The following is a 14,162-nucleotide window of genomic DNA, read 5'->3' as shown; positions in this document are numbered from 1 at the left end:
ATTCTGGCTGTGACTCAGTCACTGACACAGAGGCTGAAGACGAGAAGGGGCCTTCCTACTTGAAGCAGCAGAGCCTACCGCCGCAGACTTCACCTGGGAACCTGATGGTGGTGCAGCCGGACCGCATTCGCTGTGGGGTAGGCGCTCCTGGGGCTGGTGGATCAGTGTCAGAACATGGCCTTTTCAGTGGATGCAGTTGTCATAGTGAAAGGAGTGGGGTTGTCCTGGTGCACCTCAGTGTAATCCCAGCGTTCCCTTGGGATTCCTCTGTAGATGAGCTGCCCTGAGAACCCCAGGACCTGGGCCTTGAGCACAACTCACTCCTTTAAGTCCAACAGAGGTGAGCTCAGGAATGTATGTGCCATCGATCTAAGACTGTGAGTTCCTAGATCAAAAAGATAGAGCATGTGGCACACATGAGCATTACCGGACACTTATGCCAGCCCTGGAGGTAGAGGCCTGGGTCTATTCCTGCCAGGGTAGTGCTGGGAGGAGGGAGATGAGGGGCATTTCGCAAGCTTGCTTCTCCATCAACCGACCACTGCTGTGCCCCACATGAGTCCCTTGAAGCTTGCTGGCTGAAACTTGCCAAGGCTGATTGCTAAAGGGATAAGATAAATGCCAAAGCATAATGTGACTCACGTTTTCAGGGTGGGACATGTGTTAACAGGTGACTTGATTGTGATGGCACAATTGATAGTCCATTGTCCTTTGAATCCTACCATCCTGTTGGTAGTTTTTTATTTCCTTATGGAAAATATGTGATAATTAGTTCAGGGCAGTAAAATACTTCCCTGTGGATACAAGCCCTAAGTTTGCTAAGTTTGCCAGCATGGTCTCCTAGAGACAAGAGGGTGTGTGAGCCTTGGCAGTGGGAAGTACTAGCTTCCTTGCACCAGTGAGTGGTTTTCCGTGCAGCCTGAGGCCACGAGGTGTTGAGCAAGGACTCCCTCCGTGGAGATTGCAAACCCCTGCTTTGGGTGAGCTTGAGCTCATAGACATGTTTGGTTTAGATTGCACAGTGTTTTAGCAATTAGGCATGAGAATCTGTTCCCAGCTTCCTTTGAATCAGAATCTGGTAATACCAGGCCTGAGGTGAGTGGCTGGGCCTAGCAGCCCGTTAGATGGGGCATGTATCCCCCAGTCCACTGTTCCCACCACTCACTTTTCTTTATTCTCAGCCCACTTCATGCTTCCTCCTTGTTGGCTAGCTCTTGGTGGGCATTCCAGCGTCTAGGCTGTCCATATGCCCGCCTGTCTTCCCCGCACTCTTCTCGTCCTGAGACCTGTGGTCTTTTCCCGAGACCAGGCTAGTGGGCACTTGTGGGTGAAGGCATTTGGAACTGAAGAATGGTGCCCTTGACATGCCTCCCTGATTCTCCAGACTTTTGTTCCTTCTCCCATCCTGGCCTCCAGGATTCTCCTTGTGGCCTGTCCTTGGTCTCTGGATTCTGGGGTGGCTGGACTGGGGTTGGGTCCTGACTGTCAACAGAGAAGAACACACTCATTCTCTCTGACTCCCCATGTTGCCTGGGAGAAGGAGCAGGTGGGACAGGGCCTTGGCTGCAGCCAGAGCCAGGTCAACCACAAACACATCCACATTCAGCCTCAACAGCCTCCAGAAACCAGAACCATGCTTCTCCTTCACCTGTTGTGAAATAGTGGCCTTCATCATGAAGGGCTACTATGAGGACTTTTATTTTATTTTATTTTATTTTATTTTATTGTCCATTTCGAGAGAGAGAGACAGAGTGTGAGAGGGGGAGGGACAGAGAGAGAGGGAGACAGAATCAGAAGCAGGCTCCAGGCTCTGAGCTGTCAGCTCAGAGCTCAACCAATGGTTGAGGGCTCAAACCCACAAACCGTGAGATCATGACCTGAGCCAAAGTTGGACACTTAACCTACTAAGCCACCCAGGTGCCCCAAAGGACTTTATAATAGAATCTTAGGATGAACACTTGGGGATTAGCAATGACTGGAAATCTCTTCTTTCTCCGCTTCTCTTTGGAGGGCCTATCCTTACCAGTTCAAGTTTTGAGAGGCCCATTACCCACTTAACTAGCACAGTAAAACAAGACAATCGTATGTGGCTGGCCCAGCAAGAGATCTTAAAGCAAGGTAAAATAGCTATTCATAGGTTGCTCCATGCCTTAGGAAAATCAGTCCTCCAATAAGGCATTTTTCCCATTCAAGAACAGCATAAAGAGCAGAAGCCAAGAGGGCTTCTTCTGGCTGTTGCCTCTCACATTGTGAGGTGCATGTGAGTCAGCTCGGGTGTCTTGGTAAAATTCGGACTTTGATGGTTCAGTAGATCCAGGAAGGGCCTGAGATTCTGCATTTCTAATGATTTCCAGTGCTGTTAGTCTGCTGGCCTCACTTTGAGTAGCCAGCCTACTCTCAGAATAGTGCTTCTTAAACTATCTGTGAAGATCCTTTTTATTTTGCTTTTTAAATTTTCTAATTCTGCCACTGGCTAATGCTTTTATAAAACACAATAAAAAAGAAATGCTGTAAAAATGAAATAAAAGTATGTATGAAATACAAGCCCCAGGTTTTTAAATTATTACATTAAGTTCAACAGACATAAAATTACTCCATCAAATTGCCGTAAAGGCTTATAAATGTTCACTCTCGGTCTTTGTAACTTGTCTTTTTGAGACCCACAGCAGTTGTGCCCAGTGCTAGACTCCAGACCCCACCCTGCTCTGGGACAGCCTCTCTAGATAGAGCTGGGGATCAGGGAGCCAGGAGACCCTCTGCCCAGCACCCTAATAGGGTACCCAGGAGGAAGAGGGGACACTGACTGGTCTCCCGTTCCAGGCGGAAACCACTGTCTACGTCATCGTGAGATGTAAGCTGGATGAGAGGGTGACCACAGAAGCGGAATTTTCTCCTGAGGATTCTCCCTCATTAAGGGTGGAAGCCAAGCTGGAGAATGAGTACACCATTTCCGTGAAGGCCCCCAGTAAGTAGCCCCATCTACCTCCGGAAATTAGGCATCCTGTTCAGGAAGAGGCCCACTCTTACTTTCTTTTACTTGTCCTGTCTTTATTCAGCAATTGAGAAAAGTGACAGCCAACATTTGGATTTGGTTGTCATGTTCTATTTGAAGGAAAAGGAAGTTGCAGAAATGTACATGTGTGATGGGGAAAAAATAGATCTATTAAAATTTTTATCCTTATGAAGTAAACATATTAAAAATTTTTTAAACTAGAGGAAAGTAGAAAAAGTCATCAGACTACTATACTGTCTTTTGGCCTTTGTTCACAAGTTTTAACAACAGTTGTTTTCAATATTCTGTTTTTCTTTATATAATCTTATATTTATTCTCTTAGCATTCTTTTACCCTGTGCTGTTACATGGACTTTGTAACTTACCATTTTATAACATACTTTTTCTGTTACAAAAGTAATGTGAGCTCAGTACCAAAAAGTTGAGGAATACAACCACCATAAAGGAAAGTAAATAGAAAATTGCCTATATGCCCACCTCAAAGGAAATCAGTGATTTCTGTATTTTTCTGAATCTGTGTACATAGCTCTGTTTTTTTATTTATTTTATTTATTTATTTTTAATGTTTTTATTTATTATTTTTGAGACAGAGAGAGACAGAGCATGAGCAGGAGAGGAGCAGAGAGAGAGGGAGATACAGAATCCAAAGCAGGCTCCAGGCTCTGAGCTGTCAGCACAGAGCCTGACGCGGGGCTCGAACTCACAGGCTGTGAGATCGTGACCCAAGCTGAAGTCGGATGTTTAACTGACTGAGCCACCCAGGCACCCCTGTGTACATAGCTTTGTATAGTCTCATCGGCCACTTTCATTACCTGGAAAATACCTTTGAGTATTTCCCCATGTTAATAAATATTCTTTTGCAACATGATGCTTAATGGTTACGAGGTAATCCATTGTACAGATGTATCATAGTTTTTAAAGCCAGTTCCTTGTGTTGGACCTATATTTTATAATCCATATTGTTTAAAGCTGCATAATACTCCATTGAAAAGAAGTGTCATCTTTCAATTTTCCATTTCCTCATTGTGTTCTATATTTGCATAATTTCTGATTTCTTATTGTCTTCTTATTCTTTTAAGTTATGATATATTGAGCATCTTCATGCATGTATTTAGGATTTTTTTCCTCAAGATGGAATCCCTTGAAATGATGGGCATTTTTAAGGATCCTGGAAATAGGGTTTAATTGCTTTCTGAAATATTACTTCTATCAAGTTTGCTATATCATCACCAACACTAGACATTATCATTTAAAATATCCTTGCTAATTTGATGTCTTTTTAAAGAGTAGCCCATTGTTTTAATTTGCATTTCTTTGATTATTAAAGAGGCTGAATATTTTTCCATGTTCTGTACTTGTTGCATTTCCTCTTTTGTGAATCGAATCTTTGTGGTTGGTGTATTTTTAATTTTTTCTTTCCTCCTCAAAACCCCTTCCTGTGGTGCCGAAGAGAGAGGGGACGTAGTAATGACAGCAACAGAGCAAGTGAATCAATTCTCCTGGCCCAGTGTCGTGGAGGCAGAGTTCCACCTTCCAGGATCTATCCCACCTTGTGCCAACCACTGACCTTTGTATAAAGTGCTTTAAACTCAGCTCCTCTTCCTGTTTATCATGGTACTGGGCCTAGTGTAGTGAATAAAACAGATGAAAATCTTCCAAAAACTCAATTGCAGACCCAGTGAGGACAATTCCTTTGACTCAGAGGCCTCCCAAGTACTGGTCTGCTCACTTCCTACTTCTCCCCTTCCCCTCACTTCTCTGTCCTCCACCTTACCTCCAAAATCTTTCTTCCAGCCCCCAGTTAATTTCTTTACCATTAAGGCGAATCCATGAACACTTTTCCCTGGAAACCTTGTTCTTCCTGGGTGCATTCATGGTGGTGTTTTGTTTTTGTTTTTTTTTTTCTTCTTCTTCTGTTTAGACCTTTCATCTGGGAATGTTTCTCTAAAGATCTATTCCGGGGAGTTAGTGGTGTGTGAAACTGTTATCAGCTACTATACTGACATGGAAGAAATTGGGAATTTATTGTCCAATGCTGCAAATCCTGTGGAGTTCATGTGTCAGGTAAGGATGTTGAAAGGAAACCTGAGTTTTCTGGGCATGTAGTTCCTTTTCATTTTTTAATTAAAATTTTTTAAAAAATGTTTTTAGTTATTTTTGAGAGAGTGAGAGCACGCATGAGCAGGGGAGGGGCAGAGAGAGACACACACACAAAATTCAAAGCAGACTCCCAAGTTCTCAGCTGTCAGCACAGAGCCCGACGTGGGGCTCGAACTCACAAATCGCGAGATCATGACCTGAGCTGAAGTCAGATGCTTAACTGACTGAGCCACCCAGGCACCCCTGGGTGTGTAGTTTCTGCTCATGGTTCTTCAGCTTCTAACCTGCTGGATGGGAGATAGCTGGGGTTAAAGTCTGACCTTCTTCCCTTTTGTGTTCAGGCCTTTAAAATTGTGCCCTACAACACAGAGACCCTTGATAAACTGCTAACTGAGTCCCTGAAGAACAATATCCCTGCGAGTGGATTGCACCTCTTTGGAATTAACCAACTGGAAGAAGAAGATATGATGACAAGTAAGTCAAAAGGTCAAACCTCAGGAAACCAGCCGTGGGTTGACTCCACTCTGTTGATTTCAGCATCCAGTCAGCCTGTGCTCAAACCTCGCTGGTTCCCTCCCTGCAGCTCATCCTTGGGGAATGATTCCTTCACTGGCTAGCTGGTCTTCCAAATTGTCAATCTGCGTACCTCCACCCCTTGCTAAAAACCCTTTGTGGTCCCATTGGCCTTCAGATCAAGTTCAAACTCCTTAACATGTTTGCAAGCACTTCCCAATGGGTTCCTGCTGCATTTCTGCCCTTATCTCTCTCCACTCTATCCCTTGGCTCTGCTCTATGGAAAGTATGAGCTTCTTTCACCTAATGAAAATTCTGCCCTGCCTCTTGCCAACTCAACTTATGGGAATACAGTTTCTTCCTCTCCTCATTGGTTACCGTTCACCTGGTGGCCCTCTGTTCACCCCCCCTGCAGCGGCTTAGGTAGCACTTCCTCAGGAAGACCTTCCCGAACCTTTGGCAGGGTGTTCCATCTAGGTGCCAGGGGCTCCCCTGGCATGTCAGCTGTCCTCTGTGCTAGTTCTCCTCAGCTGTGTCTGTCTTCTCTGCTAGGCTGTCAGCTCAGTGAGGGCAGAGGCAGTGCCTGGGTGGCTAATTAAAGGCTCAAAACATTTGTTCAGTGAGGGAGGAACAGTCTTGTGTGCACGTGTGACATGAACTGCTTGTGTGGCGATGGTCACTGGCCAGTTGGACAGGGTGCCTGTTAGGGTGCTTCTGTGGACACCACTCTTCCATCATGTGGCCCAGTAGAACCCAGTTACCCTCTACCTGTGTCTGACCCTTCTTTCTATCTATCTGTCTGTCTGTCTATCTATCTATCTATCTATCTATCTATCACTATTGGGTTTAGAAATCAATTTTTATGGGGTGCCTGGGTGGCTCAGTTGGTTGAGTGTCTGACTTTGGCTCAGGTCTTGATCTCACGGTTTGTGAGTTCAAGCCCTGCATTGGGCTCTGTGCTGATACCACGGGGCCTGGAGTCCACTTCAGATTCTGTGTATCCCTCTCTCTCTGCCCCTCCCCTGCCCCTGCTCACACTCTGTGTCTCTCCGTCTTTAAAAAAGAAATAAACATTGAGAAAAAAAAGAAATCAATTTTTATGAAAACAAACAAAAGGAAGATTGGTCCCCAGCTCCACAACACAAACTGTCTATTTTCTTGGTAGAGTTTAACTTGCTGCATCCAGATATTAGTAGGTGGAGGGGGTCATAGGGATCCAGTGACCTACAGGAATACTTTGTTTCCCATGAATCAGAGGGTTAATGGACATCCTGCAGTTCAGGTGTATTAATACCAACATTCAAAACCTGTCCTAAACAAAGAACTCACTGAATACCCTCTTATTAATCCTCTCAGCCCTTTTGAGATAGTTTGGGAATATCTCCTCATTCAAAACTAAGGGCCATGGAAAGGCTAATTAACATACCTAGGATTACTTGGCATACTTTATGAAATTTGGAGTAAGAGCTAAGAAGATGGACTTCTCTTTTTTAATCAGCACGAAGAAATTGTGTTAAAGTGCTATGAAATTTGCAGAGAAGGTCAAAACCAGATTCCCGTTGTACTTTGTAGCTGCTGCTTAAGCCTTTAGAAGATCAGCATATTTTGAATTAGTATTATTTTTCAGGATTCTTTGATCCTTTTAGAGAAAAAAGGTAGGATATTAACTGTTAGATTTGCAAATTAATTAACATGTTTCTTCTGTCATCTGAGGGCATATAATCTTCAGTGGTACCTCAAAGGAAGCTGCCAGATGTTAGGTCAGTCAGCCAAGAACTATTGATTGAGTGCCTGCTGGATGCCATGGTAGGCTTCCCAGCTTTGTGTCTATGAATAAGGGTGCCTCTGCCTTCATTTTCATTTGTCCATTGTTTTCCTTAACAATTATTCAGATCAGAGGGACGAGGAGCTGCCCACCTTGTTGCATTTTGCTGCGAAGTATGGACTGAAGAACCTCACTGCCTTGTTGCTCACCTGCCCAGGAGCCCTACAGGCATACAGTGTGGCAAACAAGCATGGCCACTACCCCAACACCATTGCTGAGAAACATGGCTTCAGAGACCTGCGGCAGTTCATCGATGAGTATGTGGTAAGGTCAAGGCAGGGGAGGCCCCAGGAATGGAAATGGACTGTGTGGTCCAAGGGCTGCCTTTGCACTCGAGACATGGTTGGATTTCATCTCTAGCAGGGGCTCATGTGCCTCTTCTCTGGCGGGGCCAGTGTGTGTGGAACTGAGCCCTGGAGTCATATGGACCTGAGTCCACATTCCTGTGCCAACACTTGTCAGCCACAGTGGATGACATGGACAGATCATGTATACTCTCTCTTTTAGTGTCCTAAGATGCAGAAGGAAGGTAACACCAGTCCTACTCATAGGGTTGTTTTCAGGATAAAAGGAAATAATGTATGTAAAGCACTGAGGTCTACCCTCAAAGAATTTACAGAGACATTCAGAGAGTGAATCTGCTAGAGGTTGATGCTGATCCCTCTTCTTCCACCTCCAAGGCACTTTGATGGGATGCTCCCAGCTGCCTCTCCCACTGTCAGGTCCCACTGTGAACTGTTAGGATTGGTTTCTTCCTTAGCAGAGACCACAACAAAGCTCTGCACTTGATGCTTTGGGGAGGCCACCTGTGAGGACCCACCTTATGCCAATGGCCTGTCTCTCTTTCTGAGCCTCTGTCTGTCTAAGAGACATAGGCCCTGTTTATTTGCTCATCTGGTTTTAGACCCCCAGGTCCTCCTTGATCACTGACTTCTGGGTCCTTCTTTGAGTGTAATCTCATCCATGCCTGGGCCTTATTCCATGCCCCAATATTGCTTCTCTTGTCTTGGAGGCCCCTACCTTTCCTGACTGGACCCTTTTCTGATTTTCCTTCATTTTCATGAGTCACAGCTGGGACTCTCAGGCTCTCTCGTGGGGCTGTGACCTCAAAAGGAACAACAAAGACAATCTAGTCTTACTCTCTGTCTCCATACAGAGGTGAGCCTACACCTCCCCAGAAACTTAATTCTGTGCTCAGTATTTGACAGTTTTCAGGTCAGTGACTCACTGAGGCATGTATGGGGGCTCTCCACAGTTTGGGAGTGATTAAGTACGTTGAATGAGTGGAATAGCATGAGTGCCCATTTGGGGCACCGTCTACATAAATAAGGCTAAAAGGTGTTTGCAGTCCAGGACTGTTTACTTGGCTTTCCTTTGAAGTCACAAATGTATCAAATGCAGGGTTTCATTTCCATGCCAACAGTTTTTATTGGGGACATACTGTGTTCATAGTCATAACTACTGTTTATTGAATTTATTTGATTGGCAAAAGGCAGTGTTTCATTTAATCATCACCACAATCCTTTGAAGTTGGCAGTATTGTTATCTCTCTTTAATAAATGAGGAGAAGGGCTTAGCAAGGCAGAGTAATTGTGCCAGGGTCACACTCTAGTAAGGGTGGAGATGGGATGCAAACCCAGTTTGATGCTAATTCCGGGGCTTGTTATTCTAGTCTGTGTAACAGGGAAGTTTTGAGATGCCTTTTCAGTTCGCACTGAAATTCATCTGATTCACATTTCTCCAATCTTAGCTCTCCGACCAAAAATCACCTTCAGCCGATGCATCTTCAGCATTGCTACCAAGAGGTTGCCTCCGCGTGTTGTTTATGACCTCTAAGAACTGTCCTGTTTCCTCTTTCCACCACATCAAAACCAAATGCCAGACCTTGAGTCTCTACCACTTCCCAGCTGTCACCTGGGCTACTCCTTAGGTCTCATCAGGAAACGAACACATTGTGTCAATAGCAGATTAGCTCTCTTGGGGTAGTGATGATGAAAACGAGGATTTTTGCGGGTTGGTGCTGAAATAGGATTGTGAAACATCAAAGTTTCTTACCAGGAAAGTTGTGTGGAGGTTTCAGGGAAGCCAGTTTTCCGGCTTCACCACCACCTACAGGCAGAATGACGAGGGCCGCCTGTCCGACTGCAGGGCACTTCATCCAAGACCACCTCTTGTGTCGGGCACACAGGGTAGAAAACCAAGGGAGGTACCTCAGAGCAGCCTGCTAGAAGGGACAGGGACGAGGCCCCGAGCATCTGAGGGACGTCTGACTGCATGCTAGCTCAAGGACATCTTAGCTGCAGCCCTGCTTAGCCCATCTGGATTTCCATCTGGCTGGTCAGCAAGAGTGACACCCTTGGGTGTCACTTGCTTCCCTAAGTAGAAACCAGGGTGTAGTAGAAAGGTCAGAAGGTAGGATTGCACAGCCCTGAGTAAGGCACTGGGTTTTTCTGAGCTGTGTTTTTCTCATCTTTGAACTAGGGAATATTACAAGTTTCTCAAGCCGTTGTGGAAGGGATGGCATGAGGGAATGTATAGGCAAACACCCAGCATCGTACCTGACCCGTAATAGGTGCTCACGAGAAAGTCTTTAATTTGTTTCCTGTGGATACATGCATCTCATCGGATGCTTAATGACAGTCTCTTGTGTGCATGACTCTGCTTCGTGTTGGGAGAAGGTAGAAAGATTAAAACAAAAAATATAAAACAAACAGAAGAAGGCTTGGAGCCTGGCCTCCACGAGCTTTCAGGCTGGTGGGAAATACAGACACACAGCTGAGCCCTGACCCATGTGCACCTTTACTCTGCCTGTCACGAGCCCCTGAGGGCCTAACTGTCCCCAGAGGGCCAGGCCGTCTCAGGGTTCCCGTGACTCCCGTCTTCTCTTTCAGGAAACTGTGGACATGCTGAAGAGTCACATTAAAGAGGAACTGATGCAAGGGGAGGAGGCTGACGCCGTGTATGAGTCCATGGCCCACCTTTCCACAGACCTGCTCATGAAGTGCTCCCTCAACCCCGGCTGTGACGAGGAGCTATATGAGTCCATGGCTGCCTTTGTCCCAGCTGCCACCGAAGACCTCTGTAAGTAGCACAGCCCAGTTCTGCTTCCATCCTTCTGCTGACACACAGCTTTCTTCACTCTGGTGTGTGGTGGTGGGGGTGGGGGGAAGTCCCTCGCCTACCCCCACTCTGCCCCAAAGAGATGAAGATCCTGTTTTACACAAGTTAGATCTTGTCATCATGTGCTGTGACAAGCACAGTCCTTCTCCAGACTTCCTCCGCTGTGACTGCTGAGCGACTGAAAAGTGTAGGCAAGTGCCTGGAGGTCAGAATTGATGGAGGCATCGTCTTGTGATCTGAGAGGCTCAATCAGTGGCTCTCAACCCTATCAGTCCCAACGAGCCCTTCTTATAACATTTCATAATGCTTCCCTTTAGTACCTTGACATGCCACTTATATACAATATAATCTGCCTACATATGAAAATTAAAAGAAATTTTTTTAGTTTATTTATTTATTTATTTATTTAGGGAGCAAGCACATGTGCCCGCATGAGTGAGGGGCAGAGAGAGAGGGAGAGAGAAAATCCCAAACAGGCTCTGCAGAGTCCGTGCAGAGCCCGACATGGGGCTCGATTCCACAAACCATGAGATCGTGACCTGAGCTGAAACCAACAGTCGGATGTTTAACTGACTGAGCCCCTCAGGTGCCCCATTACATATGAAAATTTAGAAATCAAATATATGCCCTAAATGAAATATAAACGAGAAGTAAAAGGAAAGGAACAGCTCAGTATGCCTGCACATGAGGACATAATGAAATAGTCAGATGCAGGCATCTACACTCAGAATCACTACCAATGTCATGGCCTCACATGCTGACCGACCGATACGTGTCTGTTGTATGGGAGACTCGGATACCGGCAGCAATGGATTTTCCTAAGTGGTAAATGATTTTTCACACTCTCCTTTCCATTTTCATAGTAATTGAATTCCTGGAAAATTCAGTACATATCAAAACCATGCAGAAATACAAGTTGTATTTATTTATTTTTTACTTTTTTTTAACATTTTATTTTATTTTTTGAGAGAGAGAGAGAGACAGAGCACGAGCAGGGGAGGGTCAGAGAGAGAGAGAGAGACACACACACAAACACAGAATCCAGAGCAGGCTCCAGGCTCTGAGCTGTCAGCACAGAGCCCGATATGGGGTTAGTTTCCAGGCTCAGAAAATTATAAGCAGATTTTTTTGTTAACCCAACTTTAATGGATTAATATATAATAAACTTATTTCTAAAATATCTTTAGGACAGGATTTTTCCTGTAAGTTGCTTAACAAATTTTGCCTAGTTTTTGGTTACCTTAATTTTTTTTCCCAGTAACAACGGTAATACATTCTTATAAAATTTGAAACAAAATAAAGATGTATAACTGAGTTATTAAAAGTCCATATGACTCTACCCCAAGCACTCCTAATAGTTTGGGATACTTGTCTATATTTTTCTTTGTACCTGCCGATATTAAATTGAGAAATATACACACATAAATATATAGATATGTACAAATGCACATATATGTGTAAATACATGTCATAAGCAGGTTTTTTTTTAACCTATATGTGTGTCTAGTGAAATATTTAGAAGTCATGAGGGGCACAAATCACTCCATTGCCCATGACAGCCCTGTACACTGCAGGGTGTCTACGTCTTTCTCCCTTCTGCTAAATTCCAGTACAGTAGTCCCCCCTTATCTGATATTTCACTTATTTCACTTTCCCCAGTTTCCCATGAGCAGCTGTGGCCCAGAAGCAGATGATCCTCCTTCTGACATAGGCTCAGAAGGTAGATGGTAGCCTAATGCTACGTCAGTGCGTACGTCATTTATCTTATCAAGTAGTGTTTTATCATCTCCTGTCATCGCCAGAAGGGTTCGTTCCATAAAATATTTTGAGGGAGAGAGAAACCATGTTCACCTAACTCTTATTATGCTATATTGTCACAATTGTTCTCTTTTATTACTAGTTATAGTTGTTAATCTCTTACTATAATTGATAAGTTGAACTTTATTATAGGTATGTGTGTATGTAGGGAAAGTATACTGTGTATACACACACACACACACACACACACACACACACACACACACACACAGGGTTTGGTACTATCTGTGGTTTCAGGTATCTGCTTCTTGGAAGGTATCTCTGAGGATAAGGGGCACTAATATAGTGTCCCTGCATCATGATGACAACCTAAAACCCCCTCTTAGATTTTCCAAACCTCCCCTAGAGGGCAGTGTTACTGCCCTTGAGACTCACTGGTCTAAATAATGTTGGACTTCAAAGCAGTATTTTTTTTTTCACATTTATTCATTTTTGAGGATGAGAGAGACAGAGTATGAGCGGGAGAGGGGCAGAGAGAGAGAGAAAGGGAGACACAGAATTCGAAGCAGGCTCCAGGCTCCGAGCCATCAGCACAGGGCCTGACATGGGACTTGAATTCATGGACCGATGAGCTAAAGTCGGACACTCAACCAACCGAGCCACCCAGGCGCCCCAGCCCTGGACTTCAAAGCAGTATTGAAGCAGGACAACATGCAAGGGGCCCTCAACGAGCTTTCTTAATATGTTACTACCATTTGCTATCAAAGGCTAAGCAGTCTGAAACACTGCCTAAAGCTTACCTTCCTTCCTTCTGGTCTATGTAATAGATTCAAGAATGGCAAGGAGCACCTGGGTGGCTCAGTTGGTTAAGTGACCGCCTCTTGATTTTGGCTCAGGTCATGATCTCATGGTGTGTGGGTCAAGTTCCATGTTGGGTTCTGCAGAACCTGCTTAGGATTCTCTCTCTCCCCCTCTCTCTCTGCCCCTCCCCTGCTTCCGTGCACACACACGTTTTGTTTTGTTTTTTTTTTTTTTAATCTCTCTCAAAATAAATAAACTTAAAAAAAGAAAGAAAGAAAGGCAGAACAAATTCCTATCAGTGTATCAGCTTTATTGATGGAGGGCTTCTGGAATGGGCTAGATCGAGTATTGCCAACCTTTAGTCTGAGAAGAAGACAGGGGAAGTGACCCTGAGTTTCCCACTCATGAACAGAAAAGCGGGTGCCAAGAAGGTGCCTTAGAGTAGGGGATGTGGACAGGTCAGTGGCCAGAGGCAGACCCTGATGCCAGCAGGGCCTTTGACAAGGCACCCCCAGCACCTGGAAGCTGTGGTCCAGTCGTTACTAGGTGCTTGGTAGTTAGAATGGCTGCCCCTTGTGGGGTGCAGCAAGAATGAGGGAAAGCTCAGTAGAAGCTCCCTTCCTACGCCTAACTGAGAGGCCTGGAAGTGCTGATAGAAGCTCTTGCCGAATGAGCCATGACCCAGCAGAGGGGCGAGGAGAGAAGGCATCACCCCCACATCCACATCCTCTATCTCACTGAATCCTTAAAGCCGCATAAGGATGTTTTGATTAACTTGCACTTTACAAATGAGAAAACTGAGCTCAGAGAGGTTAAGCAACTTTCCCAAAGTCTCACACCTAATAAGTGATAGAACTCACATTTGAGCTCAAATCTGTCTCTAGGATCGTAGTCTTTATTTTCTGTCTGAATTTTCCATCTAATGCCATAAATTTTAGTCCTAGTTTCTTCTAAAGAAGCCATCTAGCAGCTACAGCCATTGCCCCAATGTCAGCTCACCAAACAAATGTCAGCTCACCTCTGGTACCCTCTG

At 44.9% G+C, this 14,162-nt stretch overlaps 1 protein-coding gene across 1 annotated transcript in view; it reads left to right on the top strand.

Annotated features, from left to right (window-relative positions):
• Positions 1-14,162, top strand: part of PIK3AP1 (phosphoinositide-3-kinase adaptor protein 1) — a 117,870-nt gene that overhangs the window by 58,559 nt on the left and 45,149 nt on the right. Inside the window, exons 3-8 of the mRNA XM_042908657.1 lie at positions 1-137; positions 2,821-2,965; positions 4,934-5,076; positions 5,454-5,586; positions 7,518-7,714; positions 10,342-10,531. Of these exons, the coding sequence (XP_042764591.1) occupies positions 1-137; positions 2,821-2,965; positions 4,934-5,076; positions 5,454-5,586; positions 7,518-7,714; positions 10,342-10,531 (945 nt within the window). The remainder of the gene's footprint in view (positions 138-2,820; positions 2,966-4,933; positions 5,077-5,453; positions 5,587-7,517; positions 7,715-10,341; positions 10,532-14,162) is intronic.

Source organism: Panthera leo, chromosome D2, assembly GCF_018350215.1.
Source record: "Panthera leo isolate Ple1 chromosome D2, P.leo_Ple1_pat1.1, whole genome shotgun sequence".
Classification (NCBI taxonomy): domain Eukaryota; kingdom Metazoa; phylum Chordata; class Mammalia; order Carnivora; family Felidae; genus Panthera; species Panthera leo.
The sequence above is the reverse complement of the archived record's forward strand: the minus strand, read 5'-3'. Positions and strand labels throughout refer to the sequence as shown.